Raw genomic sequence first — 27,855 nt, 5'->3', positions numbered from 1 at the left:
GACAGCAACTTTTGGGAAAAAAAAAAACTAATTCATGAAGTAGAATCACAGACTGCAGCGGCGTCATTCCTCCTCCAGTTTATTTCAGCTTTCCAAAGCAGACTTTGAATGAGCAAGTTATAAAAAAAAACGGTGATCAAACATTTGGTAAATTACACCCGAAAATACACAATAAAATCATTGGTTCCCTGCGTCTGTCCTCGGGGACGTAGGGACGGGAGCTCCAGCTCGGCGTGTCCCGTGCAAACTGTATCCTGCAGCAAAGACCGCACCTTGTTGTGAAACGCACAAAATGTGAACGACAACACAACAGCTGGCAAAACCACTTCTGCATACAGGCGTCGTACAGCTGCAGGTGTTCTGGTTCATCACCCCCCCCCCCCCCCCGGAGCTAGGACAGTTACCATGGTTACAAACATGGGCATTGCATAAACATTTAGTTGCGTCCCTCTTTCTCCCATTTTGGCTCATAACTATTCTGTCAATCCACATAAAAGACAATTCACGGTTTAGTAAAAAAATCTGACTCTCCTCTCAACACTTTTGGTAAACTCTGCGGTGGAACGCGGTCGAGAGCCACCGAGCAGAGATCCACGGACAAATACAATTTTTGGTAGTCTATAAAGAATATGTACTTCCAACTATTTACAGATCTTTCGAACAAGGGCGACGGATTTAATACCAGGAGGACTTTAAATCGCTCTTTTATCACTTAGCACTTCTGTGATTTAGGTCCAGGCTGATATCAGGTCAGTGGATCTTGCTTAAAAACAAGAGCAAATTTTCTCATCAGGTCAGCGACACAAAAAAAAAAAAAAACCCTACAGCGTCTCAGACTCCTTTGACTTCTTATTCTAACGAGGGTTGATGTTCTTTCACACGGCCGTATTTTACAAAATGTCCTGGTGTTTCGTATCCAGAGGCCCTGCGGTGCCTTTACCTCCACATTCCCTCCAGTCTGCATTTCCTACGACCTCCTCATCCAGACACAACCAGGGCTTCAAGTGCGTTATCGAGGGACGGAATATTTGACGCCGCAATTATTGAACTGGATTTACTACATCGGAACGCCTGGAGTCCCATCGTTGGACCTGGAATGTCCAACGGCTACAACTTTAAAAGGTGCTGGGGGAGTTTGTTTGTGGGGAATTTTACAGGATGTTGTGTTGGGCTTTGCCAATAAACCTGGCTTATTTACATGTGCTACAATCGACCACACATATCCGACTGGCCTTTGACCCAAGTATAAATATGGACAAGTAGTAAACCTGGTCGCAGTACAAACGGGCAAAGACTGGATGAGCAGGTCAGTGACGTGTGTGTGTGTGTGTGTGATTAAATAAGTGACCACTTTGACAGCAGGAAAGGAGGCAGATCTGAATGTTTCCGTACGTGTTGTGATGCGGCTTTATGGTGGTCAGAATCAATCTGTGGATGGACCGTAAGCCAAATAACACCCGGCTGGTGGTTTGGGAGAGTGATCTTAAAAAAAAGGCAGTAGAACCACGTGTCGCAACACAGATCAAATCCCCCAGATCGCCTGCGTAGTGAAGTGGGAGGTTGGATGTCGGTAGAAAACAGAAAAACAAAAATCAAGCAATGTAGAAATTGCCCTCCAGTGAAGAACTGTCGTATTTAAAGTATGAAAAGAAAAAAAAAGACCCTCACAAGGCAAAGTTCAAGGGGATGAAACGATGAAAAAGAAAACTGAAGTTGCACAAAAGGCTTTGTGTTGCATATAGAATTGTCCGCGCTGAGAAGGTCGCTACAAAAGGGACCGAGCAGCCAGGACGCTTTTAAAAACAAATGACTCGCGGCTGGTCGACCTCCACTCTTTCCTCAGAGTGCTTCACACAACTGTAGCCCCCCCCCCCCCCCACGTGTAGCGAGCCCCCCCCACCACCACCAGCTTATCCGCACATGGAGGATTCAGGGCGACCGTCGTGGACAGCCAGAGTCTCAGATGTGGCAGACAAGGCGGGAGGGGGGGGGGGGGCGCCGCCGTCTCCGGTTTGAGGACTCAGTTGGTTATGGTGCTGGACGCCCGGAAGTACGAGAGGAACTTGAACCAGAGGCTGACCACAAAGTACCAGATGTTTCTGGCCATCTGGGAGCGAGCGATGAAGACCCGCCAGATGAAGACGACCAGCAGGGTGTTGAAGGCGTAGCGGATGTTCCTCAATCTGGAAAAGAGGGAGGAGACAAAAAAGTGGATTTACTATTATTGGAGTTTCCTCTTAATATTACAGCAAGTACTCCTAAACCTAAAAAAAAAAAAGACAATATACACTGTTTCAAGAGAAAGTATTACAAGAACTTTATCAAGCAGCTTCTAGTCCCTCGCTCACTTACTTCCTCAGATGCTGCCTGGCAGCGGGGATGTCAGACATGTCTTCATTCAGGACGTACTTCTTGGTGCCGATGCAATAATTGTCAATGTACTCGGGCCAGTTCAACTGGCGCACATCAAAGTTGAACGTCTGAAGGAGGGCGGGGGAAAGACAAAACAACGCCGTTTCATTCGGGTTTGAAGGGAAATTCCACTCGCTCACCAGATGGCGGAACAGAGCCTCTAATATCAAGATGCCCAGGTAATATTTCATAAACTGATCATTTCTAATCCACAGAGTGAAATAGAAGCAAACGTGTCGTCTTTATTGGTGAATGAGGAACTGAACCTTTAATTTAAGTTAAAGTAGCAATACCTACTTTTAAGTAGTTAGTATCAGTTCACTCATTAAGGCATTTAGAACAGCAAGAATAAAAATCTGCTCCTTTCAAGTGTTCGTTACAGAATATTTTCTATTCAACCCGTTGAAGGTTCCTGAACAGGCAGGAGACGGGCGCAGCTTGTGGCTCCGCCTACCTTGCGGTCCTCGGGGGTCAGCTGGCCCAGCAGCATGCTCATGTTCTCAGAGTTCCACTCCCAGTCCTGCCTGCTGAAATACTCCAGCAGGCCGATGGCCTTGTGCAGCCGGTTGAAGATGCGCATCATCCTAAAGCGAGAGCAGAGGGGAGGTAGGGGGGAGGGGGGGGGGGGGGGCGTCAGAGACGTCAACACGCGTCTAAAGATTTACGGCGCGGCAGATAGCTGCGAGTCTTACTGCGGCTTTTGTCCGGAGAGGCGCAGCACGAGGTCGTAGAGCAGGGCGGGGAACTTGTGGCTGACCAGGATCCAGTACTGGTTGATCAGGTAGTTGGAGGTGATGTTGGCGTTGGGCCTGCGGAACGCTTGCTCCAGCGGGTTCCTCTTGAAGGACGACATGACGTGGTGCTCTGCAAAAAAAATGTAAAAGATCAACCAGCTGCATCACAAAAAATAAAAAATAAATGTCTCTTTCTACCAACAGAACATTACATCCTAATGCCACAAATGACAAAAGGAAATGCACCGCTGGCTGCCATATTGGTTTCTTTGTCTTTAAATAAGCAGTGAAAGAGACGCTTTATCTTCCAAATCAATCTGAAAAGCCTTCAGCCGAAAGATTAACTGGAAAATCAATTGCTCAACTCTGACATGAATGCACAGGGAGGGGGAGTGGGGGGGGGGGGGGGGGGGGGCTACTACAGCAAGTCTGCTGAAATGCTGAAAAGGGTATTTTCCAGCAGATGCAAGAAGTCTGAATCATCAACATCCACCAAACAGGCACAATGAACCGTACGAACACACAAACTTCTATACAAGGATCTGGACATGAACCCTCGGCCGGCCTTAGTCATCGCGCGGCTTTCAGCTCCGCTTCTCGTGGGAATATCAGGCAGAAAGATGCAGCGCGATGACCTCCTTCAACTGGGCAACCAAGGCGGCTCCTCCCAAACATAGTCGCCATCATCATCATCATCTCCCTCCTGCGAGCCGGCAGCAGCGATCCAGAGCGGCCACGTGACTTCAGACATTACGTCACGCAAACCAGGTCTCGCACCACTCGTTTCCATGGAAACGGATGCGCGAGGGGGGTTTGCGAGCTGACCTCCGGAGGGGTGGGAGACGGACAGCGACAAAAAAACAAAAACAACGTGGATCCTCCGCCTTTACTCGTCTCCCGTTTTGTGCTCGGTTGCTACATGTGGCCTGGAGACGAGAGCACGCGGCTCCTCTTTCGTAACAGAGTTGACGTGGCGAGGCCTAATCCCGCCACGAGCCATCTGGGGGCAATTTCATGTCCCCTCATGTTTGCTAATCTGAGAGGAAACAGGGTTAGGGAGTGTGCCTTGTCATCCTGCCAGGCTGACACGCACAGCCCTCTAATCCCACTGTATCCGCAAACAAGACTTTTCACTCTGGAAATTTATTGGTGCCATCGGGAAATATCAGAAACCGTGCAGAGCCATTAGCATATCGATACGAGCGGCATCGAAACTCTGGGGGGGGGAAATATCCGTCCAGAAGCTGCGTTTGTTTGGAAGTGAAACTCGTCTCGAGTGTCCCACATCCAGCTCGTCGCCACGGCGTCCACGATCACGGGCAACACACACACACACACAATGGTTAGAGGTGACAGACAGCACAACAGACAAGGCAAACGTATACGGTTTCAGACGATGTGCCTACCGATCTCTCCCCAGTGGAACGGGTTGATGCCGCCGGAGGTGCAGTTGTACACCAGAGCCGTCTTCGGTCTGCGAGGAGAAGGTCACAATGAAGCCAAACACTAGTTTGTATTTTTTTTTATTTTTTTTTGGGGCTGTGCAAGAATCCGGCAATACAACAAAGCGGGTTCTTTAAAGCATATTAATGTGAGATTACTCCTGCAGAGTGCCACGTTACCGAGTATCCATCCAAGCGGCGGGAAAACTGAACCTTTTAACACATTTTCCAATGCGGAGTCAATACCCAACTTTCATTTCTCTTTTCCTTCTGAAAATGAGTAAAGGTTGTCAAGGACAATAACACTGGTGTGATCACAACATTCAGTGATGTTGTGTAATGATTACGTATCTGAGATATGATCATTTCTCCTTTTTAAAATAAATGAGTTTGGAAAAAAGTCTCAAAACCCAATGTTTGTGGTTATTTTGCCTCTATAACCTTATACCATTTGGGAGGAGTTTGTTCAGCCTTAAACGTTCTTAGTTTAGGGTCAGCGGGTTGACCTCTCGATTGACGGGGGTCGCCCGGCTTGGGAGCTGTCAGCTTCTCGTTCACCACCACCAAAAACAAAAACCCGGCACTGACCTGCGCTCGGCGGTGTACCAGCCGGCCGCCAGCGTGAGGTTGATGACCACGTCCACGGGGATCAGGTCGGCCACCGCGTCGTTGTTGGCTCGCATCGTGCGCAGGATCCCCTTCCCGGCCTGACCACAGGAGGCACACTTAGAACTCAAGAACGTGTCGGCGTTTTAAAAGCGTTGAGATTGACGAGCAGCCTTACGGCAATGAAGACTCCACTCGGGCCGTTGAAGTTGTCGATCCAACCCTGAGAGCAGACAGGACATGGAGTTATTAGACCCCCGTGAGCGACTCACGTGTGCTTATTAAAGAATCAGCGGGTCGGGTTTTTGTTGCTCTCTCTGCGGCGGGAGAACCAGCACCGATTGCAGACGTCAACAGGGAGCATTAAAGATGGACGAGACCAGCGCTTACAAACTGCTGCCGCTTCCAGCGTGCGGGGCGATTATGTGCTCGAGGCTCGTCCAGCCCAATAATACGCTCTGCTGCAGATAAAGTGCACGCACGCACAAACTGGCCAGAGGTGCTTTTATAATAGCACTAAAATAGCAGATAGATCTTTGAAAAAAATACATTATGCGTCGTAGACGATGGTCACATGGTCAACATCTGGAGAAATTAAGTCAAACTAACGGAACCACCCCCCCTCCCTCGCCTACTGGCACAAGCTGCCGAGGCGATTGCACGGCCAAGCGTGCGCGAGGCCTCTCGACGAGTCGCTGCCAGGACGAGCTTACAACGGAAGGCTGAACACAGAGCCGGGGGTCCGCCGCCGGCACACACACACACACACACACACACACACACACACGCTCCACCGCGAGGACTTCACCGGTAAACAAGCTAGTTCAAAGAACCCACTACAGCATTCAGAAACTAGTCGTACAGGATTTATGGACGTCGATTCATGATTCTGTGTCAGCCACACTGAGCCGAGGAGAGAGGAGGCTCCAACTCGAAGGAACAACATTCTCTTTATTTTAAAAGCTTCTATTTTCTGATGGTTGAAACACACACTGCTTGTTTTCTGTTGAAGTGAACTTTACGTAAAGCCGGCAGGTCAGGAAGGGAATGTTTTTTTTCTATTTAAATGCAAAGGGATTCAGATCCTGCAAAATGCGGAAGATGGCCGGGCGCCTGCGGCGCCTGCAGCGTGACTGAAAGCAGCTTAAATTGTGGAAGCACAACAACTTTAAGAGTCTTGAGTCCTTCGGCCTTTGCATGAACTCCTCTGTACTTTTCAACCTTCCACCCTCAAGGGGATATATTGGCTTCATCGGCGCGTCTCCCACCCCCCCCCCCCCCCCCTCCCTCCTCTCCCCGGTGTCCCGTTTCAGGCCTCCTCGCCGCCCTCAGCTCCGCCACCACAACAGCAGCTGTTTGAGTGGACAGACTTGGTTTAAATGACAAAGGGCTTCTGCAGCCAAGTTATTACCCGGCTAGTTTAAACCTACACCGACCCGTGCGGCATTCGTCTTACTCGTGGGACAAAAACATGTGACCAGTGTCCCGCTAAACGTGTCCAAGCAGGAGGAGCAGACTCACGGGGAAGGGCTCCTGCCAGCTGGCTCCCACTATGGAGGGTCTGATGATGGCGATGTTGAGCCGGTCCTGCTCCTGCTGCACCAGGTACTCGGCCAGGGCTTTGGTGTAGGTGTACGTGTTGGGCCGGTCGCCGATGAGCCGCGGCGTGATGTCCCGCACGATGGCGTCATCCATCCACCTGGAGACGGACACAAAAGGGGCGGGGCCAGAGAGACGCAGCGGGTGTTATAGCTGATGATTGGTTCATCCGGAGTGGTGTCAATGGACGTATTAAAGGGGGAACATCTGTATTTTTGCCGGGATGGACAACGGGCCGTAAATAGACTCAAACCGAACGCCACTCACTCCACAGACTCGATGAGCTTCCTGGGCTCGACGGGCGGCGGGTAGATGACCTCGTCGATGTGCCTGCGGTTGCAGTTCGCGTAGGCGGTGGAGATGTGGACGAAGGCCTCGAGGTGGCGCATCTGCTTGGCCAGGCGCAGGAGCTCCTGCGTGGCGATGACGTTGAGCTGCAGGGCGTGTCTGCCGGGGGAGAAGAGCGAGACGCCCGGCGATCAACCGCGTGCAAACGTGTGTGTGTTCTCATTCAAAATGAGAATTAGCAAGCCAGTCGGGATCTGCGGAACACGGTTACAAGCCGGAGCAGAATGACGGGTCAGGAATGAAACCAAACTGGGTGGTTGGGGGGAGGATCTGCTCATCGTTGTTTCACTGAACACAGAAGCACTGCAGCAAACACTTTGCTTATTAACACAAGCTTATTTCCTTTTCGATTAAAGTTCACTGTAAATGTTCTTTGAGCTGCAAGTAATTGGCCTGCCAACGCCGCTGCATTAGAGGGGAATCTTTCCAAACCACGCGTACTTGAATCCTCCATAAGTTGCATCGATAACCAACAAGATTGAATCACATGGTGCGATGAAGTGTGCGAAGGGGGGGGGCGCACAGTTACATTTAGGATTAATGTCTTAATCCTAAATGTAACTGTGCATCAAATAGAAGATGCATGAATGTCTATTTTTGTTGGTACAATATTTCCTCTTTTGCTGGACTTTGATCCAAACGGTTGCGTCTTGTTACATTCCTGAAAGCTGCAGTCGGATGAACACCAACTCATTTACAGCTTTGGATAAATAAGTTTCTACACTATCACTTTTAGAAGGGATCGTAATGTTGGATTTCGTGTCCGGTGTTACCTTGTGCCTTTAGTGTTCTAAGTTGATTTGGACCGGGTCATATTTTGCAGCACACGACTGATCGGCTGGACGGCTGCACCCACAGAACAACAACTAGGTCACCGTTCTATGTAACGCACAGTCTCCCCCCGTGAGCCAATGAGAGCACAGCAGCCTGAAGCTGAAACTTCCACGCCGCGATGTGCAACCAGCTGGAAGCAGTAGAGTTCAAGCCCCGCAGACGCCTTCGCGATGAGCACGTTTTCTATTCATTTCCACTTGTTTGCATCCAAGAATTCAATTTTCCGCCATTTCCACTTATCAGGCTCACACGCGGCTTCGCGTCTCATAATCCTCCAAATGAGATTCATTCTGCGTTGATCACACAAGCTTTGAGGATAATGTGGCCCCTGATTAAAACAAGACCATTCCTCCACATCCCGTTCCTAACTTCCCCTTCACTTCGAAATAAAACAACGGTGCAGCGTGTTCAGCGAGCCGTGGATCTCCCGTTTCACAACAGGAAGTCCCCGTTACCCAACAATAAACAGACGGGTAAATTATTTAGTGTTGTAAAGGTGCTAAAACGCCGGCACTGTTAAGGAAGAGTCTCAAATAGGGTCTTCCCTATGAGTGGATACACAGAAGGTTTTTTCGAGGGCGATGCGATCCTCACTTGAGCGGCTCGTCGAAGCGGATGGTGGCGGCGCAGTGGAAGACGACGTTGACGCAGGCGGAGAGCCGGTCCACATCCTCGGGGCCGATGGCGAGGCCCGGCTGCGTCAGCTCGCTGCTGATGGGGATGACCTTCTGGTGGAAGTCGGGGTCGTCCTCGCGCACTCTGTTGAAAAGCTGCCGGACGCAGAAAACACAAAAGATGAGACTTCCGATGGACCCACAGAAGATTAAAACGAACCAAATTTTATGATGGAAGTGGAAGACTCAACTGAAGGGGAATTATGGGTAAATATTTCACAGCAGTCTTTGAAGGGCCTCTGGGGAGGTGTGACAAACGCGCCGCCCCCGTGGAGTCAGAGGCCCTGATAACCGTCAAAGCAAAGGAACGCACTCCCTGTGGTGTACATGCCACTATTAGCAACGTGAGCGCCTGTTGGGCAGAATGGGAGGAGTGTGGAACTGCGACGACGAGTGCGCGACCGCTCGCGTGCACCTCGCATTCTGCACGCTGACCCCCGTGTAACTCTACACGCAGCTACATGATGCATCCCACCCGCCACACAGCTGACATGATGCATCCCACCCGCCACACAGCTGTTCGCTCACAGAGGGCTGCACACCACATTCCAACGTGAGGGAGGGGGGGAGATAGGTAGTCTGGATTTATCTCTCGTCTTTCCTTCCAACTGTGCTGCAGTGGAGACACTGAACGGAATGCAGCAGAGTCGGTCGGTCAGTCAGTGCCACGTCATGCATTTGGCAGGCTGGGTGAGAAGAGAAAGGGTGAATGGGAGGGGAAGTTTCTAAGAGTGTGTGTGTGTGTGTGTGTGCGCACGCTCCATTATGAAATTGCCGCTCTCTGTGCGTGTCAGCTGTCCGAGTAAATAAGCGCGCGCTTGCTGAAGAGGACAGATGTTGAGTTAAATAAGCTTCAAACAGCTGTTGGTATTCATGTTCGGCATCGGGAGCAAGTAGCGCTGCTCGTCCCGACGTACAGGGCGTGATGTCATCGCTCCCGACCGGGGGAACGCAGTGCGCTCTGCATCAGAGCGGCATGTTGTTATGCAAAATGTTTGCTTAAGGCCAACAGCTCGGCAGTAACACTTCCTTTCAGAAACAGAATCAATACGCTGCTTTATCGATTTAACATTTCAGAAATTAAATGGGGTGTCATGTTGATTCTATATAGAGGTTGTAAAATTGTAATTAGCTACAAACATTCTCTTCCTGGTTTTCAAGGCTGGATTACATACATATACATATATATACACATATATACATATATATATGTATATATATATATATATATATACATATATATACATATATATACACATATATACATATATATATATATACATATATATACATATATATACACATATATACATATATATATATATACATATATATACATATATATACATATATATATATATATATATATATATATATATACATATACATACATACATATGTATATATGTATATATATACATATATATACATATACATATATACATATACATATATACATATACATATACAAAAATAATCCAGCCTTGTAATTTTGTGTAAATGTAATTTTAATTCAATTCAAGACAGTTCTCAGACTTGCTTTTACCAACAAAAATTATATTTTCAGAAAGCAGCAAAAGTAAACCCTCACATTTACTCTAAATAGACGCGTTTCGGCTGAAAACAACATTGCAATAATTGATTTGCAAACCACACACACGCGGTGTTCCCACTCTCCCGTATGATTCACAGGGCTGCTGCTGTCATGCAACGACCTCGGTCACCTTCCTCTTGAGGGCGTGAAGCTCGGCAAACCAGCCCGGCGCTCGCCTGAACACGTGACCTCCTCCCACCGCAGGAAGACAAACCGCCCCAACGCGTGTTTAAAACGTGGGTAATCGCGATGCGTTATGATTTAATGTGCGCCTATTCAAAGAGGATCCATTGGTCCCTTTTTTCCGTGTTACCACAGTCGAGTTACAGAAAAACCCGGGGGAGGGGAGGAAGCGCGTCGGGGGCCAAAGGGGTGAACGAGGCCAGCGGACCTCAGGCCGCTCTTTGTTATGGACACAAGCGGAGAACGGCATCGTGGGATTGTTCTGTAAAAAAAAGGCCTCCGTTGTGCCGGCCCTCCATCGCTCCCGTCACAGCCTTCTCCGAAAAGCCAGTGGCATTCAACGAGCACACCGCCCTGGTGCGCGAATACAATGGTCCACCAGTGTAGAACTCCCTCCTCACTGGGCTTTGCTCTCCTCACGGCCTCGTTCTCCTTCGGACTGCAGGTCACAGCGCCAATCTCACCCGCAAGTCCACATTTCCGTTATAGACAGAAGCATGCTGGTGCCGTTTCAGAGATAGGTCACTAAGCAAAGTCCGCCTCCTTCCTTTAGTAGGGTTACAAAATGCAAAACTTGGGGGCGGAAAGAATGATGGGAGGACACGTCACGGCTGATGAGACATTGATGCATCATCGTTGCCTTCGATTCCACCCGTCCAGAGCAGCGCTCTCAAACCAGTTTTGGGGATTCTTAGAAGTTTTAGTAGTGTGGACACAAAGCATTTTATTAAAAGTATTTGTGCGGACGAAGACTCGAGGACTCAATTAAAGTCCAAAAACCTTGTGCAGAATAAAAGTTTTGTTCCTTGGTAACATCCACAAGTGTCAAAGGAGCTTCTTTCTGCGCCACCGCTGAGACTCCGACAGACGACCTCCAGCATCCGTCAACTGGCCTGAGACCAGTGATTAATGGCTCTTTTAATCAATCAATTTAATAAACATTTATTTAAATTCCTCGATCAACGTCGATAATTGTCCATAAGCACTGAAGCCCACATGGTACATTGTTGAATCGGATACCAGCGAGGTTTCTCTTCGCATCTGGACGGGCGACAGTGAATTTCTGAAAGGTCACGTGACCAGCGGCGTCCATCTTTTCTCGTACTGCGGGCGACCGCGGAGAACATGTGGGATGGCGGACGAAAGCGCTTCCTTTTGAGTCCCGACAAAGTTATGTTTGACGCTAGTTTTAGGCTGTAATCTTTAAGAGCAGCTTCTCTGTGCGCGTCCCCCCCGTCCCCCACCGGTCTCATTTTGTCAGGATCAATAAAAAAAACACCCACACAACAGCTGCACACTGTTGACCATCCTTTTAAGTAAATGCAACAGCAAAATGCTAAAGACAAAGAATTGCCCTTTGGAGTGGAAACGTGCCACGTTTGTTCTCGATAAAAGGTGACTTACTTTACAGACTTGAGTCGTACAGACGGCAGCTTCTAGATTCAAAGAAGCAACGTTAGACTCCGACAGCAGATCGGGTATCGGCGACGGGCCACAGCTATAAATTTCCGCCGTTTGAATACCACACACACACACACACACACACACACGCACACACGTCATATACTGGAATGTTAATCCCCGTCCAAATGTCAGATATCTGGAGCCATAAGGATGGAGGGAGGCTGCCTCGGAGGCACAGAGTCCCCTGAAGAATCTCGCCGCCGCTCTGTGTGCCTTAATTACTCCACCAGTGACGTTTAACGGGCTAATTTGTGTTAATGAACTGGAGTCAATTTGGGGCGTAATTAGACAAGGCCGCATTGGTTCGCCTCGCCCGTGTCTCTCGGGAGGCGTCGCAGAGTTTCCTGCTGCATTGCACGACACCGACGAGCAGCGGAACCGGTTCCGCTCAGTCTGAAGTCTAAAGGCCGAGTGCGCGCGTGCGTCACGGGGAAAGGAAGGCGGCAGGAACGGAGACCGACAGCCGACTTTATGGACTCCGACAGCTCCACAGGTGGACACGCCGTCTGAGCCGGAGGGAATCGATACACCTTGAATATTTACACAGCCGGAGACGTCACCTGGAAATCAAGACAACAATGCAGCCGACATGCTGACAGAGAGTCAGTCTGGTGCAGAGGTCTCATTCTGTGTCGTCGCCTGCAGGTGAGGCCCGGTTGTTGTCCAACGGGTACAACGGATCCCATTACAAAGGAATTTAGAGAATTGCCTCCGAAGCAGCGACAACTGGTGAGTAAGTGCCCGTTGACGCAGTATCGAAAGTTACTGTGTACGTGTACAATTACCCAAACATGAACACGCCTAGAAACACGCATGCTCTCCAGAAGCAGACAGACCTGTGCATTGTTCTTCCTGGAGATACGGGCGTGGCTTACTTACAGCACGGACGTCCCTATGAAGAGTCTTTATCTGCACTCAGCGCAGGTACTGATTCAGTCGGTCATCTCCCTCCTGCAGGTCTCTCCTGCTATCGCCAGTCGACCTCTGCAGCTCATCCAGAATTCTCCCACACTGCTCCGCTCTCATCACTGGCTACCGGTGGCCGCCCACATCCACTTCTAAACATTGGTGCTCGCGTACCGTGCTGTGAATGGATTGGGTCCAGTCTACATCCAGGACACGGTCCAACCCGACCCGCACTCTCCGCTCTGGATCTGATAAACTGCTCGTTCCTAAAACAGGATCGAGTGTCGAGTTTACATCACGACTCTTTGCTGTCCTGCTCCTGAATGGTGGCCCGAGCGCAGGATCAGGACCGCAGAGAGCCTTCACATCTTCCGCCGCAAACCAAAGACACACCTCAGACTCTACCTCGACTAAAACTGTAGCACTTAGTGGAGGAGCTCAGGAGGTGTGAAACGGTGAGAAGAGCAGAACGCATCAGGCGAGAGGACATCAAAACCTCAACATGAGTCAACTTGGTTAAAGTGAACTCGTGACCTGAGCAAAATGTCTAAATAAAGACACATCCAACCTTTAATGGGGCCGTTGCTGCTTGGGGGGGGCACAGCAGGAGAGAGGCCCTGTGTACCCAGTGGCCTCCTCGTATCAAGTGCCTGACGTGCCTTTTGGCGCCTGGCACCGGAGCAAAGAGGCGTGCAGCAGTCTAAACATTGCTGCTGAATCAGAGTAGTGCCGCCCCCCCACAGGGAGACAGTGCCTCAATGTCAATGTGGCTGCAGCGGTTTTTATTCGTCTGTCCCTTTTTTCGTTGCCAGGGGGGGCAGCATCCAAAAAAAAAGGAACACTGGTCGGATGGTCGTTACCTAGCAACAGGTGGCGAGAAAGATACTGCCCCGGCTCGGGGGGGGACTGAGACGAGGGCCGGCTACTCCAAAGAAAAACACTGTTCGCCTTCATGAATTATGCCGACGCTGAACAGGATCATTCTGACCCGAAGACCGCCGCGAATACGAATCGCCGCTCGGTCATGGAAACGAACGGCATCACCTGAGAGTCTGGGCCCGGCTAGCGGACGATGCAATAACAAACCCTCACATGGAGACGTGTTTTTAGGGGGAGAAGCTGCAGAAGCGGCGGAAGATGAAACCTGTTAAAGTGGGTTAAATACGACGTCCTGGGATCCAACCCCTCCTTCTCAGCGTTTCTCTTATGTGCAGAATTGACAGGGCGTTAACTGGCACTTTGGCAGCACGGCCACGTCTGCGTGGCGAGCGCTATTCTACGAATCCCGGGAGGCGCAAGCGCAAGGCGCTAACCTTCCACCGACGGAGCGCGCTAAAAAGAAAAAACACGAGAGCTCTGCTCTGCTAAATAAAAGTAACAAATCCTCCTTCATTCTTCCCGCAAAACGAGAAACCATCCAGTTCAACTCTGAGACGCCTCATCTCGATGCACACGTCACTGCTAAAACCCGGAAGGCTCTTCCGAAGGAAGGGACGTGTCATGGAGTTTGCGTCACCGTGGCAACAGCGGCCACCGCTTGTTTACTCGCAGGCAAATTTTTTATGGCGCCAAACACACTTACAGCTGCCGCACAGTTTGAATTCAACCGCTCACATATTCCAAACGCACGAACACCACCTGGTTTTAAGGCTTCAGATGTAAAAAATAAACCGTAGACAATCATTGACCGGCAGGTAGACAATAAACCACCGTGCCTTTGTGAATCAGTTTCAGGACAGAACATCCGGCTTAGTTATTGGATCATCTGCACGTACTCGGCCTCATGCGCGGATGAGATCCACGAAGGCGCCACCCTCCCGCCCCCGCTCACCTTGCACGCCATCATGTCGCTGACCCGCTGCTGCATGGACTGCCCGGCCTTGGGTCTGACCAGGAGGTAGAGGGCTTTGACCTTGGGGCAGGACCTCAGCAGCTTCTCCACCAGCACTTTGCCCATGAAGCCCGTCGCGCCGGTGATCAGCACGTTCTTGCCGGCGTAGTATTCCGGTATGGACGCCATGCTGCTGCTGCCGCCGCCTGCCGTCGAGCCGCAGGTGTCCGTCGGTCCGGTGGGTGCGTCGAGGTCCTGGTCGTTAAGCAGCTCCTGCAGAGGAGGCACACTGTGTGAAAACCCCGTCATGACGCACTTGTTGAGTTCGAGAACTTAAGAAGAAAGTCAATGACTTCCGCTCGAAAAATAACACGTTAACAAAATGGAACGAAAACACGGATCTGTGGTTTTATCTCTGTTCTGACATTCAAGCATCCAGGAGAAACACGCCTGATGACGTTTGATGAACCCAAATGTACTTTTTCTGAAGGCCAAGCTGAGGCCTTCAAACCGTTGGTTTGAACTTCAAGTTCAATCACCAGAAAACCAAACGAGTATTTTTCACCAACAAATGGATGAATGATGAAGAAAATTAGGCCAAATAGTTGACAAATGAAATCTGTCTCACATTAATCTGACATTTCAGCCATTTGTTACGTTTTGTTTTAGAAAGTTAGCAAAGCAACAGTTAAGATAAGCCAGTGAGGCATTCAGCGTTTTATTTATTCACGGGCGTGGGGCGCCGCGACCTCGCGTCAGCGCTATCTCAGCGCTCCACAATCAGACGACCACAACAGCTCAAGACGTACGACCACAATCACGCTGTACGCACGCACGCACGCGTCAACATCCCAATCGTCTATCCGCGGCGCCACACACACAGAACACGGCGTGCTTGTTTGGGGGACGTGGCGCTCGCCACCTGCTCAACGACACATTCGTTTTAGACAAAAGGGACCGGGACTCGCACGCCGCATCACTCAGTGGTTTTGCGCCGCGCCCGTCGTTCGGGCCACTCGGATTGGACCGACGGCCGCTCTGGTGGCGGCGGTCTCGTGGACGGCGCCTGCTCATTTGGGCCAATTCCATAATAATTGGCACAAAGGAAGCTGGTGGTGGTCGGCTGGGACCTTGAGTCCACCAGAGGTCATCAACCAGAGGTCAAAACGGAAGCAAACGCTCTGCAGACTTCTGTGGTCAAAAATCAATCGCAGTTTTCAAATGTTGCAAAACGATATACGTCAATGTTCCATCAAGACAAAGCAGTGAATCTTGACATTTGAGGAGCTGAACCGAGCGAACGTGATCTTTGCGGGAACGATGATAAAGTCCTGAAGGAAAGTACTTCTTGCAGCTATTAAGTGTGTGCGCAGCGAATAGTTAAAGAACGCAACACGACCCTGAAGTCTAAAGTCAGATTGTGTTTCACCAAAAAGTGAGAAAATTCAAATTAAAACTAATCCACCAGCGTCTGTGCTGGAATATGAAAACAATTCATGATTTAAAGTACAATTTAGCTCCAAAACGTAATATTTGAAGGAGAGTTTGGCGCGACAATGGTACTCTTTGGTGAAGCAGCACGGCGGATTCAACGCTTTATATTTACACATTTATTTGTCATTAAATCCCAAACATTTATGCTTTCAGACTTCCATCTCTAATCCCGAGGCGACCTGTGACTCCCGCCACGCGTCTGGCTGATCAAAAGCATTGTGCCGGACAAAAGCCGCCGGCGATGCCGTCCATTTGTGCGTAACCACGACAACGACCCACCGATTCGCCGCGGGCCTCTTAAAGACAGGCCGACAGCGTCCCGACTCTGCTGGGAATCCACTTTCGCCATTTTGCACTTGGCAACAGAAGCGCAGCATTTAGCCGCCAGTGACCGTCGCTCAGCAGTGATTTGTACACGAGATGAAGCTCTTTTCCGCTCAGTCGGCTTCTTTTCATCCGCTCTCCTGGACCAAGATGCCCCCCAAACGCAGGAGGCTGAAATCAAATCCAAAACGTGGCCCAGATAACAAAACGGTCTCGTATTTACTTCCAGTCTCTGTGTTTTTTTTTTTTTTTTTAAGGGAGTGCAACTCAAAAACACAAATCTGTGCCCTTTGACTCAGAAAATAAGGCCCTGCATTTAAGATGAACACCAATCTGATTCGTTAATCTGCATCTAGCATTTACAGGCGAGGTGATATCTGCAGATTTGGAACCGTGTATGCAGACGGTAAAATGAAATAAGGGCCGGTGAAGATCCTCTGAAGCGGGAATGTGCTCAGAGACTCCCTGTGGACACGAGAGCGGGGGGGGGGGGGCTTGTCCGGGGGCTGAAAGTCGCTACAGATTAACGCCCGACAATGGAAATGTTCCTGGAAGTGGAAACGTGTCGGAATGGACCTGCGCATGTCTAACCTCTGAAGAATGCGAAGGCACCCCCCCCCCCCAAGGCTCGACGCCATCCAGCCACCTGCGGCCTCCGAGCCGCCACCTAAACCGGTTACGTGGAAGCTTCATCCGGAAGGGTCAGTGCTCAACGCAGACTTTCTTTAAACAAAGGTCTCATTTGCTTTGGGTTGCCGATTGATGCGCGACCCCTCCATCAGCGGGGGGGGGGGGGGGGGGGGTTTCGACTGGAGCTCATTACACGTCGAGCTCTGCAGCTGCACGCAGGTTAAGACCATTACGAGTGGATACAAGGCGGCCAGAGGCAGGAGGGGGGAAAAAACAATGAAGGGGGGGGGGGGATTAGTCACCATGAGTGCAAAGCAACACAACAGGAGAAGGCCGCTACACTAAAACAAACCTAGAGAGCAGAGTTTACTGCCAGGCGCCGCCTCCCTTTCAGCTGGGAGCCGTGGGTGAGATAAGGGAGGAAATGAGCAGGTCTGATGTCATCGCGAGATTACATTAATACAATAAGGTGAGGGTTCAGCTTACCAGCAAACTAGTGCCACATAAAACATAACTTAATACAAAAAAAAAAAAAAGGCAGCTCATCATTTTTTTTGAGGAAGTTAAAAAGGTTCACCTAAAACTAAATAACGGTGTCAGTTTGTTTTTATAAACCACGAGGTTTCCTCTGTATCAGATACCTGACCACAGGTAGGTCAGACTGTGTGTGTGTGTGTGTGTGTGTGTGTGTGTGCACGCGCTGCTGCATCGTCTACATTACGTCTGATGGCTTCTGTAATTACATCAGCCGCGCGTCAGTAACTTCACGATGGGCTTATTCAAAATAGGTTTTGCTTACACGAGGCGATGAGCTTTTCTGCAGACCGACGCTCCACAATTAAGGAGGCGACTGTTTGACTGTTGGCAGAAACCTTTTTGTGGGGATTCATAAATGTCGTGACACTAACGGACAGTAATCAGAACCATTTCTCCGTTACACATTCCAGTCGCATTCAAACGCACAAGTGAAAACCTGCAACAACATTTTAGTAATTCATGACTTCTCCGTACACAGAAGCCAATATCTGTGACGGACGTCCTGATCCCGTATCCGACAGACAGGTTACACAGAGGGACACGCACCACTTCACCACGCGATCGCCTCCTGCTCGGGTTCATCAATGAGCCGGAGGCGGAAACTCCCACAGGACAGTTTCCGATGTCACGCTTCTAGTGGACAGTTAGGACACGGTAGCTCGGCAGGAATTCAAAAACCGGAATGCAAATATCTGAATGACGCGTATGGATCCGGGACACGAGGACCCGGTGTGCGTTTGTCTCAGGGAGAGAAGATGCAGTCTGCAGGAGGATGCAATGGAAGGCTGCTCTCCTCCTGGCTGCAGTGAGGAGGTGGAGGAAGGAAAGATCACTTTCAAGCACCCATCACGTACTCCTCCGTTGTTTAGGTTAGAAAAATCACCAAATGGTCTTTTGATGGCTTAGAGACATTGCTTTAGTTTTAGCACCGAGCCAAACTAAAAGAAATTCGGCCATCACGGTGAATACAGCAGTTAAACAAAAGACAACGGCAACGGGTCAAAGGGCTTTAGTGAACACGGAGAAAACCTTTGATCCGCCTTCGCTGCCTTTCTCCTCCGTGACGCATTGTGATCGCACTTCAAACGACGGAAGACTTGAGTTGTGTCTTTAAAAAAAAAAAAAAAAGACGGGAACATTTACTTCTCAAAGCGCTCAGCTGGCAGCGACATGTGATGGAGAACGCTGACAAAGTGAAGCCATAACAAGGATAAAGAGAACATATTATGACTTAAGACCATATGCATGTGACACAGCGAGCCGAGGGGCCAAGGTGCAGTCAGTCTGCGTGCATCGCTTCTTTGAATGAAACGTGGATCCGTTATCACCTGCAGATTCCAACAACAGATTACCAAGAACATGGTGTCGCAACCGCGGGCATCTCGCCGTGGGAGAGGGGAGGAGGGGGGGCGATGACAGACAGACCGACACTGTGTCTCTAAAGAAGGAGCCAGAATAATCAGCCAGTCGGTGGTCGTTTATCTGCTGAGGAGGAAGCACACTGCAACCCGCTCTCCCATCATGCATCTGCACACTGGTGTGAAAATGCAAAGGGGAGGTGAAGTGGATTTGGAATTCAAAAGAGGGGGACAAGTGGGGCTGCAAACATCAAGGCAAGTTAAGAAAACAAGACAAAAAGGACTGTAGACTCCTCTCAGAAGGAAGTGAGCTTAGGTTGGTTTTTAGTGCGGCTTTAAATACATAAGTGACACTGTGATGATCATGACATCATCATTAGCTGGAACTCCGCTTGCAGCAGAGACAGGTTCGCACATTAAGGGAAAGCGGCAGAGTTTCGCGTTAAATGATGGATCACTGTTGCTGAATATGAGGTGATCGCTTCATAACGACCAGCCGCATTTCACCTGAGGTTCATCCAGTGACGTAACGCGTCCCATTCATACAAAACGATAAAGTCAAGAAAGGAATCATTCAGAGAAACGGTCGATACTTCAAAGTCAGAAAAGCTTTTAAGTCCGTTCAAACGCCAGTTTTCTCACCGATTATGTCGCGTGTCCGATATAGCGTTGTGACGTCACACCGCCGGTAACTCCCTGAGACATACAAAAAGGAACGCGCGTGACGTGTGGAAGCGTTTGTGACTCGTCTAAAAAAAAAAAAAAAAAAAAAAAGGAGTGGAGTCTAAAACGCAGCAGACCAGTTTATCCGCCTCGTGTCCCACAAGCAGCTGGACCCACAGGACCGACCTGCTGCGTCCACGCAACACGTGTCAGTCTACGAGGAGCTCGGGTTTGAGCCCCTGAAGGAGGACACTGGCACTTGTGGGTGAACGCTACATTTGATGGACAACGACAAGTGATGGAAAGGCTTAAAGTTTAACACCTTACGTCAAGAATCCAGATAATTACGTTAGTTTCCAACTGGATACAAATAGTTTCATTTAAAATAAAAAAAGGAGGGCGCATGTAGACCCTCGTGGTTTTTATTGTATAGCTCGTATTTTTAACACAGTATTCGCGGAGCGGCTCTTCGGCTCAGCTGCTCCGCGCGGACCGCGGCGAGACCGGTGCCGCTACCCGGCGCCCCGCCGCCACACGCGGCTACAGCGCGCCGCCACCCACCGGGACACAACAACCCCCCCTCAACAAAAATACAAGTACCAAAACGCGAATCTACCAAAACGACGGAGCTCTGGAGACGCGCGCCCCGCGGCTCCGGCCACACGCACACGCCGCGCGCCGGTGGAAAGACGCTCCTGCGCGCGGCGTGTGCGCGGCACATCCCCGCTTCCCGAAGGCGAACGAATGCCCGTGAAAAGCCCCGATGAACAGAAGCAGCTCAGTGGGACAAGTGAGGGGAAACCGGCGCCTCCTTACCGCGGACGTCTGGTGCGGTCGGACGCGCTGTGGACTCCTCGCGCCGGCTGAGCTCCTTCCGCGGGTCGGTCTGTCGGCGTCTGTCTCTCTCACCGGCTGCCGCTCGCTCCCATAAGTGAGACAGCGCGTGGGCAGGGCGCGTCACCCCTCCCTCCCCCACTCCGCCCCCAACCCGCCCCGCGCCGCCGGGTCCCCCCCCCCCTCCTCTCCTGTCGTCCCCGCCGGCACGCGTCGTCACTCATTCCAAAAAGAATGATTATTTTGTAAATTAACGGGATTTAAAACGGTTGAATGAGAAATCCTGAAGAATGCAGCACAGGTGAGATGATGATTAGGAATTACATTTTCAAAAGCCTCAGATAATCTACACATCTGGGGTCATGATATCGATTATCTGTGTTTGGCCCTTAAAAATAATTGTAGCCAGTAAACATTCTCACTTAAAAGATGGACCATTTATTTCCAGAAGAGCATAAATCTGGACACGATCGATACAATCAGTTAGAACCAAGTTAATTTGATTTTCCGTGTTCACCCACTGATGTGATTAACTTCATGCGACTCTAAATGATTCTCCCCGGACATTAAAAAAGGTCCATTGATCGCTCCTCGATGAAAGAGCCATGGTTCATTCTGCAGCTCAAACATCATGCCCTTCACACACATGAACATAAACCATGCGAGGAGCATGATGCAGAACACCGATGTGTGATTCATGTTCATGTCCCCCTCCGCACCGGGCAACACATCCTGTGTTGACCTGTAGGTCTGATTGGGACTCAGTCACCCCTTATCTGAAGGGCAGGCTCTTATACAGCTGCACGGCAACTGGGTGCTAATAATCAATATTGATCTTGCAGTGGAAGCATTGATGCACACGGAGCCTCCAGCGGACAATCCGCTTCATCGGGACCATCTTTTGCTTCATCTGCAGGTAAACCTTGCTTTTTTTTCTTGGTATATGTTGGGGGGGCAGCTTGAATGCGTTTGCTGAACTCGTGCATGTTGACGTCAGCTCCTCCGGCCTCCCCCCCCCCACGAAGCATGGACTCGTTCTACTGTTTTTTCACTTACGTGACAGCGTCTGTGCAGCGGGCCCACAGGCCCGGGGCCCACTGGGGCTTTGAATGAAGCGTTTCCGCTCATGAAGCGGTCACGTGACGCCCGGCGGTGTTTAAACGGAGCCGATGGAGACAAGAGTTTAACCAACAGCAGGGAAACGTTTTGCTGACCTGTGCTGACCTCTGGTGGACATTTGGAAGACGTGCACATGAACTCATTGAACTTTCTAGTCAACATCGGCAGACCGACAAGAAACCACCAGTAGTTTATTTTGTACATTTAAATACATGTTTAGTGTATACAAACAAAATAAAAATAAAAATCCATTTCAATTAACAAAAGAAAGTGTTATCTATAATTAGCAGATGCCCCCTTGTGGCCAAACGGCGGCGCTACCAGACATGAGATAGAAAAATAACTTCCTGACAGCTTGAATTAAAGGGGCAGTCCCCGGATTTCACACATGAAGTTCAGTTCCTCCTCACCTTCTACGCCGGTTTAGTTCAGTCCACACCCTTGGTGTTAAGTAGTACCTCTAAGTGTTGAAAAGTACGTCAGTTGTGCGCTTTGATTAAAAGGAACACCCAGAATGAATCACACAGCAGCTCGTCCTCAAGAAATCTTTCACGTCGTGTCAAGATGTTCTTTTATTTTGACAGCGTTTCAGAATATCATACAGGTAAACAAGATTTTTGCAAAAGTTCATATATCCATAGTGTTGCATTTCATAAAAATAGTTGCTCCACTTAGTCTTTGTAACCATCAATAGTACACAGAGTGGTATTTGTAGAGATATTTGTTCAGGCTCTATACACTGCTATAACACTACACAGTGAGACTGGGCTGCTCTGGTGGGAGTTTATAGTGCTGCTATTTCCACACACACACACTTTTTTTTTTTTTGGTTGGCTTTCTAGAGCAAACTACTTGGAATTTGGCTGGATGGAGACAATCCAGATGTTTTGGGGAAGCAGTGACTTGTGCAAACATTGATTCTTCAGTTTCGTTTCTGCTTCACGACACAAAACGAAGAAAAAAAAGCGTCTGGTGGGACGATGCACAGGATGAAGTATGGAGGCGCCTCTTTTTGTGACGTCGCCTGTTCACACCGTCTACCGGTGACTGGAGGTCTGAGCCGATGATTCCCTCCGACCTAATAGCTCCCAAACCGCCGGAGAGAGACCGCTCCTTCGCGGTGTAATTACGGATCACAATGGCAGACATGATGACTCCCTCAGAACACTGTTTGCACCTTCCTCAGCGGTGGAGAAGGAACTCCTCTTCTCCTATTGGCACTCTTTATTTTCTCTCATTCAGCGGAAAGATTACCGGACAATTTTTCTTTAAATTTGCAGACAGGCTGTGGAAAAAAGCTTTTTTTTTAAATCCCAAAATCGACAGCTTGCCCTAAACAACCCCCCCGGAACATCAAGTGTTCAATCACAGCTTAGCAACGGCAGCTAGGCACTGCAGACCCGTCGAGCTTTCTGGAAGCGGCGTGCATGCAGCCCGAGTCTGGCCAACGCTCAGCACTTTAAGAGTTTAAATTGCTTTTTTTTTTAAAGCGTTCCCAAAACCCCAGACAGCTTCAGTGGACCAGTAAGCGGGACAGGCGTGCTAACCACAGCCCGCCCCCCTCTACGGGTCCACTCGCTGGTTGATTCCTAGCTGTGCTGAAATCTATTGGATTTTATGAATTGAGTTTAATGTGTAATCTGGAATCAAACAGGCGGATCTTGTTTCGTTTGGCATCGTATTTAACCAGTTCCTCCTGCAATAGGAGACTAACTGAGGTGGGAAGGCCGATTTCTTTTTTTCTATTTCAAAACTCAGTCATCCTTCTCCCTCCAGACGCGCGGCGGCGGAATGCAGAGCATAGCAACGGTCAGTGAGCGGCGCGGGGGCCACAGATGGTTTGGTCTGGACTACAGTGTCCTGCGCTTTAAAAACACCATCTCTTGAGATGAGGAATCCCCGGTGGAGACGAATGACTTTGGACCTCGTTGAGAGATCAGAATCTGAAATGAACCACTTAAGCCTCCAATAGTTCTGTCAGTGGACTCGTTTCCACACGCAGGCTCGCTGTATCACACTCGCATCTGAAAAAATACAGTTTATTATATGTGTAAAGTTGCTTAGCAGCCTGTTCCGGCCCGTCTGAAGCGGTTCGGACCTCTCCGTCAGTCTAAGGCACTCTGCCCCTCGGTCGCCATCACGCCTCCTCTCAGCGTCCGACCGCTTCGGTCCTCGAGCACACAAATTAGAAAAAAAAACGAGTGACGTGACACCCATTGAGACCACCGCCCCCCCGTCTCCTCCCCCCACCACAGGGCCCAGCGGGAGGGTAGAAAAAGGGAGACGTCTCCGGGGTTCCATCCTTCCTGTTGGCTTACAGACGATCTTATTTACAGAAATGACTCATTATAATATATCTCTGTCTATAATCATCAGGCCCGTCTCTGGTAAGGCAAAGGTCCCGACTCGAAAACAGGCAAAGCTTCTTGGTTCTCATGGAACGGGCCGCACCGCGTGGAGAGGAGCCTCCGGTCCACAGCTCGCTTCCTGCCAGCTGTTTTATATTCGCATGTTCGGCCCCCCACTGCCGCTCAGGGGAGGAGGGGGGGGGATCTAATTATAGTTCTCTCAAAAGGTCGTGTCCCTTACATGATTCCCCGCCTGGCTGAACACACATTCTTGTTGCTCTCCCACTACTTCTTTATAAAAAGTGGATGATCTTCCGGTTCTTAAGGTGGTGGGTGTAAAATATCTCTCAAAATAATTTAGAGTACAGTATCATAAATAAAACTCTGATCCCCCCCCCCCGCACCCCGCCGCCCCGTGGTCCTGACTCTGTGGTCGCCGGGAGAAGGGCGGGCGGGGGGCTTTGGGGGGGTGTCGAGCAGGGCAGGAAGGCGGGCGCGTGCGGCTCCGCGCTACCTGCTCAGCGTGGAGGTGCCGGCGCGCAGCGAGCCGGGCAGCCTGTCCGACCCGGGGATCTTCCAGGGCCCCGGAGACACCGTGGCCTTCCTGCCGGCCGCGCCGCCCTTGCAGGGCGGGCCGGGCCGGCTCTCCCCCGGGCCCCCCCCTCCCGGCCGCTCCGCGTCGAGGACGCCGTTCCCGTTGGTGTGCGGGAGCTTGGAGCTGCCGGGCGGTTCCGTGTTCCTCTCCTGGGACCTCCCCCTGGTGCCCCTGGGCGGTTTGGGCTCCCCGCTCTGCCCCTCCCGCTCAGCGGCGGGCCGGGCCGCGTGGCCCACGCGGGTGGACCTGCCACCCTCCTTCCTGGCCGAAGCCGCTCTCCTCCCCGGGCCGAGCGGCTCGGGGTTGGGCGGCTCGCCCCTCCGGGGGCTCTTGGAACGCTCCGTCCCGCCGTCTCGTGCCACCGGGTCGCGGAGGAAGTCCGGAGGCGGCAGGCGAGGCGGGTCGGCGGCCGGGTGAGATGAGGGCGATGGCGTGGAGAGGCTGTCGATGGGAGGGGCTACTTCCGGCAGGCTTGGGGAGGCTGAGGGCCGAGCATCCCAAGGGGCGGGATTATCTGCAGCGCGCACACACAAACACACACACACACACACAGTCAATTTGAAAGCCAAACACAGCGGTTACCTAAAAGCTTGCGCGCATGCCACTGCACAACACAACAAACACAGCGGCCGCTCCTGTTCTACCAGCCGACGCGCCGACGCGCCACATTTAGCTCATCAACCGGCCTCCCGTAGCTCTGAGGCCACGGACAACCGGGAAAAAAAACGGTTAAAGGGATTTAATGAAACGGGTGATGAGTGCAACGGGGCGGTGCTACAGCGAGGAGGAAAAGCTGTGTCCCCCCCCCACCGTCCCTCTCCCTGTCTCTCCCCCCCTCCCCCGTCCCTCTCCCTGTCTCCCCCCCTTAAGCCAGAAGAAGTATTTTTCCAGCGCAGCGGCTCTCCTGAATCTGCACAGCTCTCCACTCTCACGGACTGTTAGCTTCTGTTTCTGCACCGGTGGGTCTCGGTCCCTCGGCCATCACTCATTCTTTGGCGCAGTGGGCAAAGGGGTGTGTGGGTCTGTGTGTGGGGGGGGGGAGGGGGAGGGCGGGCTAGCTCGCTACACCGGCGCCCACGAGACCCAATTATGAGCCGCGGCTGAGAGTGGAGCCTTTTCTCCCAAAGATTGTCTTCTTGGACCTAAAATAAGCCGGTGGTGTCCATCTGAGGAACGGGCCGATACTCACACCTGTGAGCTGATATTTACTCACAAAATTTACTATTTAGAATGTGATTATGATCCAACTAAAATTGTGTCCCTATTGATACGTTTGAAGTCAATTCCTAGAAAGAACTCAACTGCTGAGAGCTACTTGGAATGTGACCTCTCTGGCTGTGGAGATGTTGCTGTGGAAAGTGGAGGAGGTGTGACAAAAGATCAAAGGAACTAAAGGAACTGAAGGCGGGGACATTTTGAATGAACCCAAAGGCCGAGAAATCAAACAGACCTTTTTAGAAAAACCCATCAGAGACAAAAACTGGAGGATTTCTATTTGCAAAATTGAGAGCCTGATTTTTCCTCTGATCACAGGAATCATTTATTACGGGATGTCATCCTTTAGTTTGCTGGATGGTCACTTTGATGTAAGTAACAAAAGACTTCTACGATGTTCTCACTCTCGGGCCTTTTGATAAATACGCCCCCCCCCCACAAGACACCAAATAGATGCACAAAAACACACACAAAAGGCTACACACACACCGTCGTATTCATGCTCATGCCAGCGACCACGTCTTTACGCCTTTAAGCCAAATTGATTCTCAAACGCGTCAAACATTAGCGCGCTAATGCTTTAAATGGCGGATTAATTAATCGCGGTTCATCACCAAAGACGATTTGAAACACATATGAGCGATGAAAGGCTGAGCCCCCCCCCCCGTAATCCCAGATGACGGAGGAGCGCGTCTTCTGGCTGACCGCGGTGACGCTCCGAAGCGCCGCACGCCGTGAGATCAAACCCCCCCCGGCCAGAAGGAAAAGGGCCAAACACCTTCACACTCCATTTAATGTGTGAGAGCTAGAAAGGGGGTGGGGGGGGACTAGCGAGGCGTAATGCTGATTAATGCGTTCCACTGTGGGGGGAGTTACGCTCTCTAACTTTAAGCCGTATCCGTCTAAACAGGGGGGGTCACAACACACACAGCACACACCAACCACAGCACAGGAAGCGTCGGTTACGTGAAGAGAGAAAGCATTCATATGATCACAAACCGTGTCTTTAGAGGGGCCCATTAGGAAGAAATAGGGGGAGCCATGCTTGTCACTTTTCATGCACATGGAGAGACTGGAAGATACCATTCCTATAGAAGGGGAAGTAACAACCTAGACCAATCAATTAGTGATAGGTCACTGCAATGGACAGAAGATAGACTACTGTTAGTCGAGGAAGAAGAGACATGTGTTCAGTTATTTAACAGCAGTGAGACAGAAGATTTGAACATGATGCATGCTGGAACAGTGTTATCAACAGGTGATTCATTAAGAAAGTACAGTGAGAGGTGAGAAAGGATCGCGGAGACAGACGGCTGAGGTGGTGCTTACCGTACTCCGGGACCAGCCCCGTCCCCCTCTTCAGGAGGAGACGGACGCGCCGGCCGCCCGACTTGATGAGCTCGATGGCGCGGCCGTGCGTCATGTTCTGGGTGCTCTGTCCGTTGATCTCGATGATCTGGTCCCCGACCTGCAGCGGAAGGACGGGTGCCACAAGAGGATCAAAAGCCCGGTCGGGACAAAGTCGGGTTGCTCAAAGGACAAAGGAGAGAAGGAAACTTCAGAGTCCCCGACAAACACTTGACTGCGACTCGAGAGAAGCGGAGTAAACGGGACCGGCGCTGCATTTGAAGGTCCGAGAGCGTCTGGAACGCGTGTTGCAGTTTGATTGATGACGTTTGTTTGGAAAATATACACTGACTTTTGTACAAAGAGGATTTAAGGATCAGTAGAAGGTGTTAGCTGTAGAAATAATCATATAACTGAATTCTAAACCGACCGAAGTTCCCCGGAGCTGCATTGATGACATTCGTGAGAATATCGAGTCGATGATGATGTCAGAGGTTTGCAAATGATCCCACCGCCGCTGAACATCAACCAGCTTCTCTCGTAACGGATGACAGTGATTAACGAGGATCGCGATGGATCCTGAACTCACCGCCCCCCCCCTCCCCCGTTAGCCGCTAATCAGCCTCCCCGGTCGCCAAACGCTGTCACTTCCAACTCCAACTGGACGTGTTTGCACACCAACAGCCCGCAGCTAATGTAAATATGAACTGCCCCCCCCCCACTCTCGCTCCTCGGACCATCGACGGGAGGGGGGGGTCGGGACA

The 27,855-nt window shown here is 50.6% G+C and overlaps 2 protein-coding genes across 20 annotated transcripts in view; both read right to left on the bottom strand.

The window, feature by feature from the left end:
• Positions 1 to 62: 62 nt before the first annotated feature.
• On the bottom strand, positions 63 to 20,584 carry LOC120818312 (fatty acyl-CoA reductase 1). 2 transcript variants are annotated; one of them, XM_078100429.1, is made up of 12 exons: positions 20,450 to 20,584; positions 14,628 to 14,900; positions 8,570 to 8,745; positions 7,061 to 7,240; positions 6,716 to 6,893; positions 5,373 to 5,417; positions 5,177 to 5,295; positions 4,553 to 4,620; positions 3,105 to 3,276; positions 2,867 to 2,996; positions 2,353 to 2,480; positions 63 to 2,183 (listed from the first exon to the last, which is right to left on the bottom strand). In XM_078100429.1, exons 2-12 carry the CDS (start codon positions 14,814 to 14,816, stop codon positions 2,021 to 2,023), a joined length of 1,548 nt encoding a protein of 515 aa, XP_077956555.1. In that variant the 5' UTR covers positions 14,817 to 14,900; positions 20,450 to 20,584; the 3' UTR covers positions 63 to 2,020. The 2 variants fall into 2 exon arrangements, with proteins under 2 accessions (XP_077956555.1, XP_077956556.1); XM_078100430.1 differs by having other exon boundaries at positions 14,628 to 14,916; positions 20,450 to 20,529.
• A 1,538-nt stretch (positions 20,585 to 22,122) lies between these two features.
• The window catches only part of magi2a (membrane associated guanylate kinase, WW and PDZ domain containing 2a), a 95,036-nt gene continuing 89,303 nt past the window's right edge, over positions 22,123 to 27,855 (bottom strand). For 12 of the 18 annotated variants that reach the window (XM_078100411.1, XM_078100413.1, XM_078100412.1 and 9 more), the window contains 2 exons: positions 27,074 to 27,212; positions 22,123 to 25,043 (listed from right to left, as the gene is read on the bottom strand). In XM_078100411.1, coding sequence (XP_077956537.1) covers positions 24,445 to 25,043; positions 27,074 to 27,212 — 738 coding nt within the window. In that variant the 3' untranslated portion in view covers positions 22,123 to 24,444. Of the gene's footprint in view, positions 25,044 to 26,743; positions 26,882 to 27,073; positions 27,213 to 27,855 lie in introns of all 18 variants that reach the window. The other 6 variants (XR_013467284.1, XR_013467285.1, XR_013467286.1 and 3 more) reach the window with 3 other exon arrangements.

Source organism: Gasterosteus aculeatus, chromosome 4, assembly GCF_964276395.1.
Source record: "Gasterosteus aculeatus chromosome 4, fGasAcu3.hap1.1, whole genome shotgun sequence".
NCBI lineage: Eukaryota > Metazoa > Chordata > Actinopteri > Perciformes > Gasterosteidae > Gasterosteus > Gasterosteus aculeatus.
The sequence above is the reverse complement of the archived record's forward strand: the minus strand, read 5'-3'. Positions and strand labels throughout refer to the sequence as shown.

What these genes read in the sequence shown, in the direction of transcription:
- LOC120818312 (XM_078100429.1), bottom strand. Translation starts at nt 14,816, where the DNA reads ATGGCGTCCATACCGGAATACTACGCCGGCAAGAACGTGCTGATCACC. An exon ending in GCGACATGATGGCGTGCAAG is followed by an intron (nt 8,746 to 14,627) that starts GTGAGCGGGGGC and finishes TGCGTCCGGCAG; the next exon opens with CTTTTCAACAGAGTGCGCGA. An exon ending in TGACCCCCGAGGACCGCAAG is followed by an intron (nt 2,481 to 2,866) that starts GTAGGCGGAGCC and finishes GCCCTCCTTCAG; the next exon opens with ACGTTCAACTTTGATGTGCG.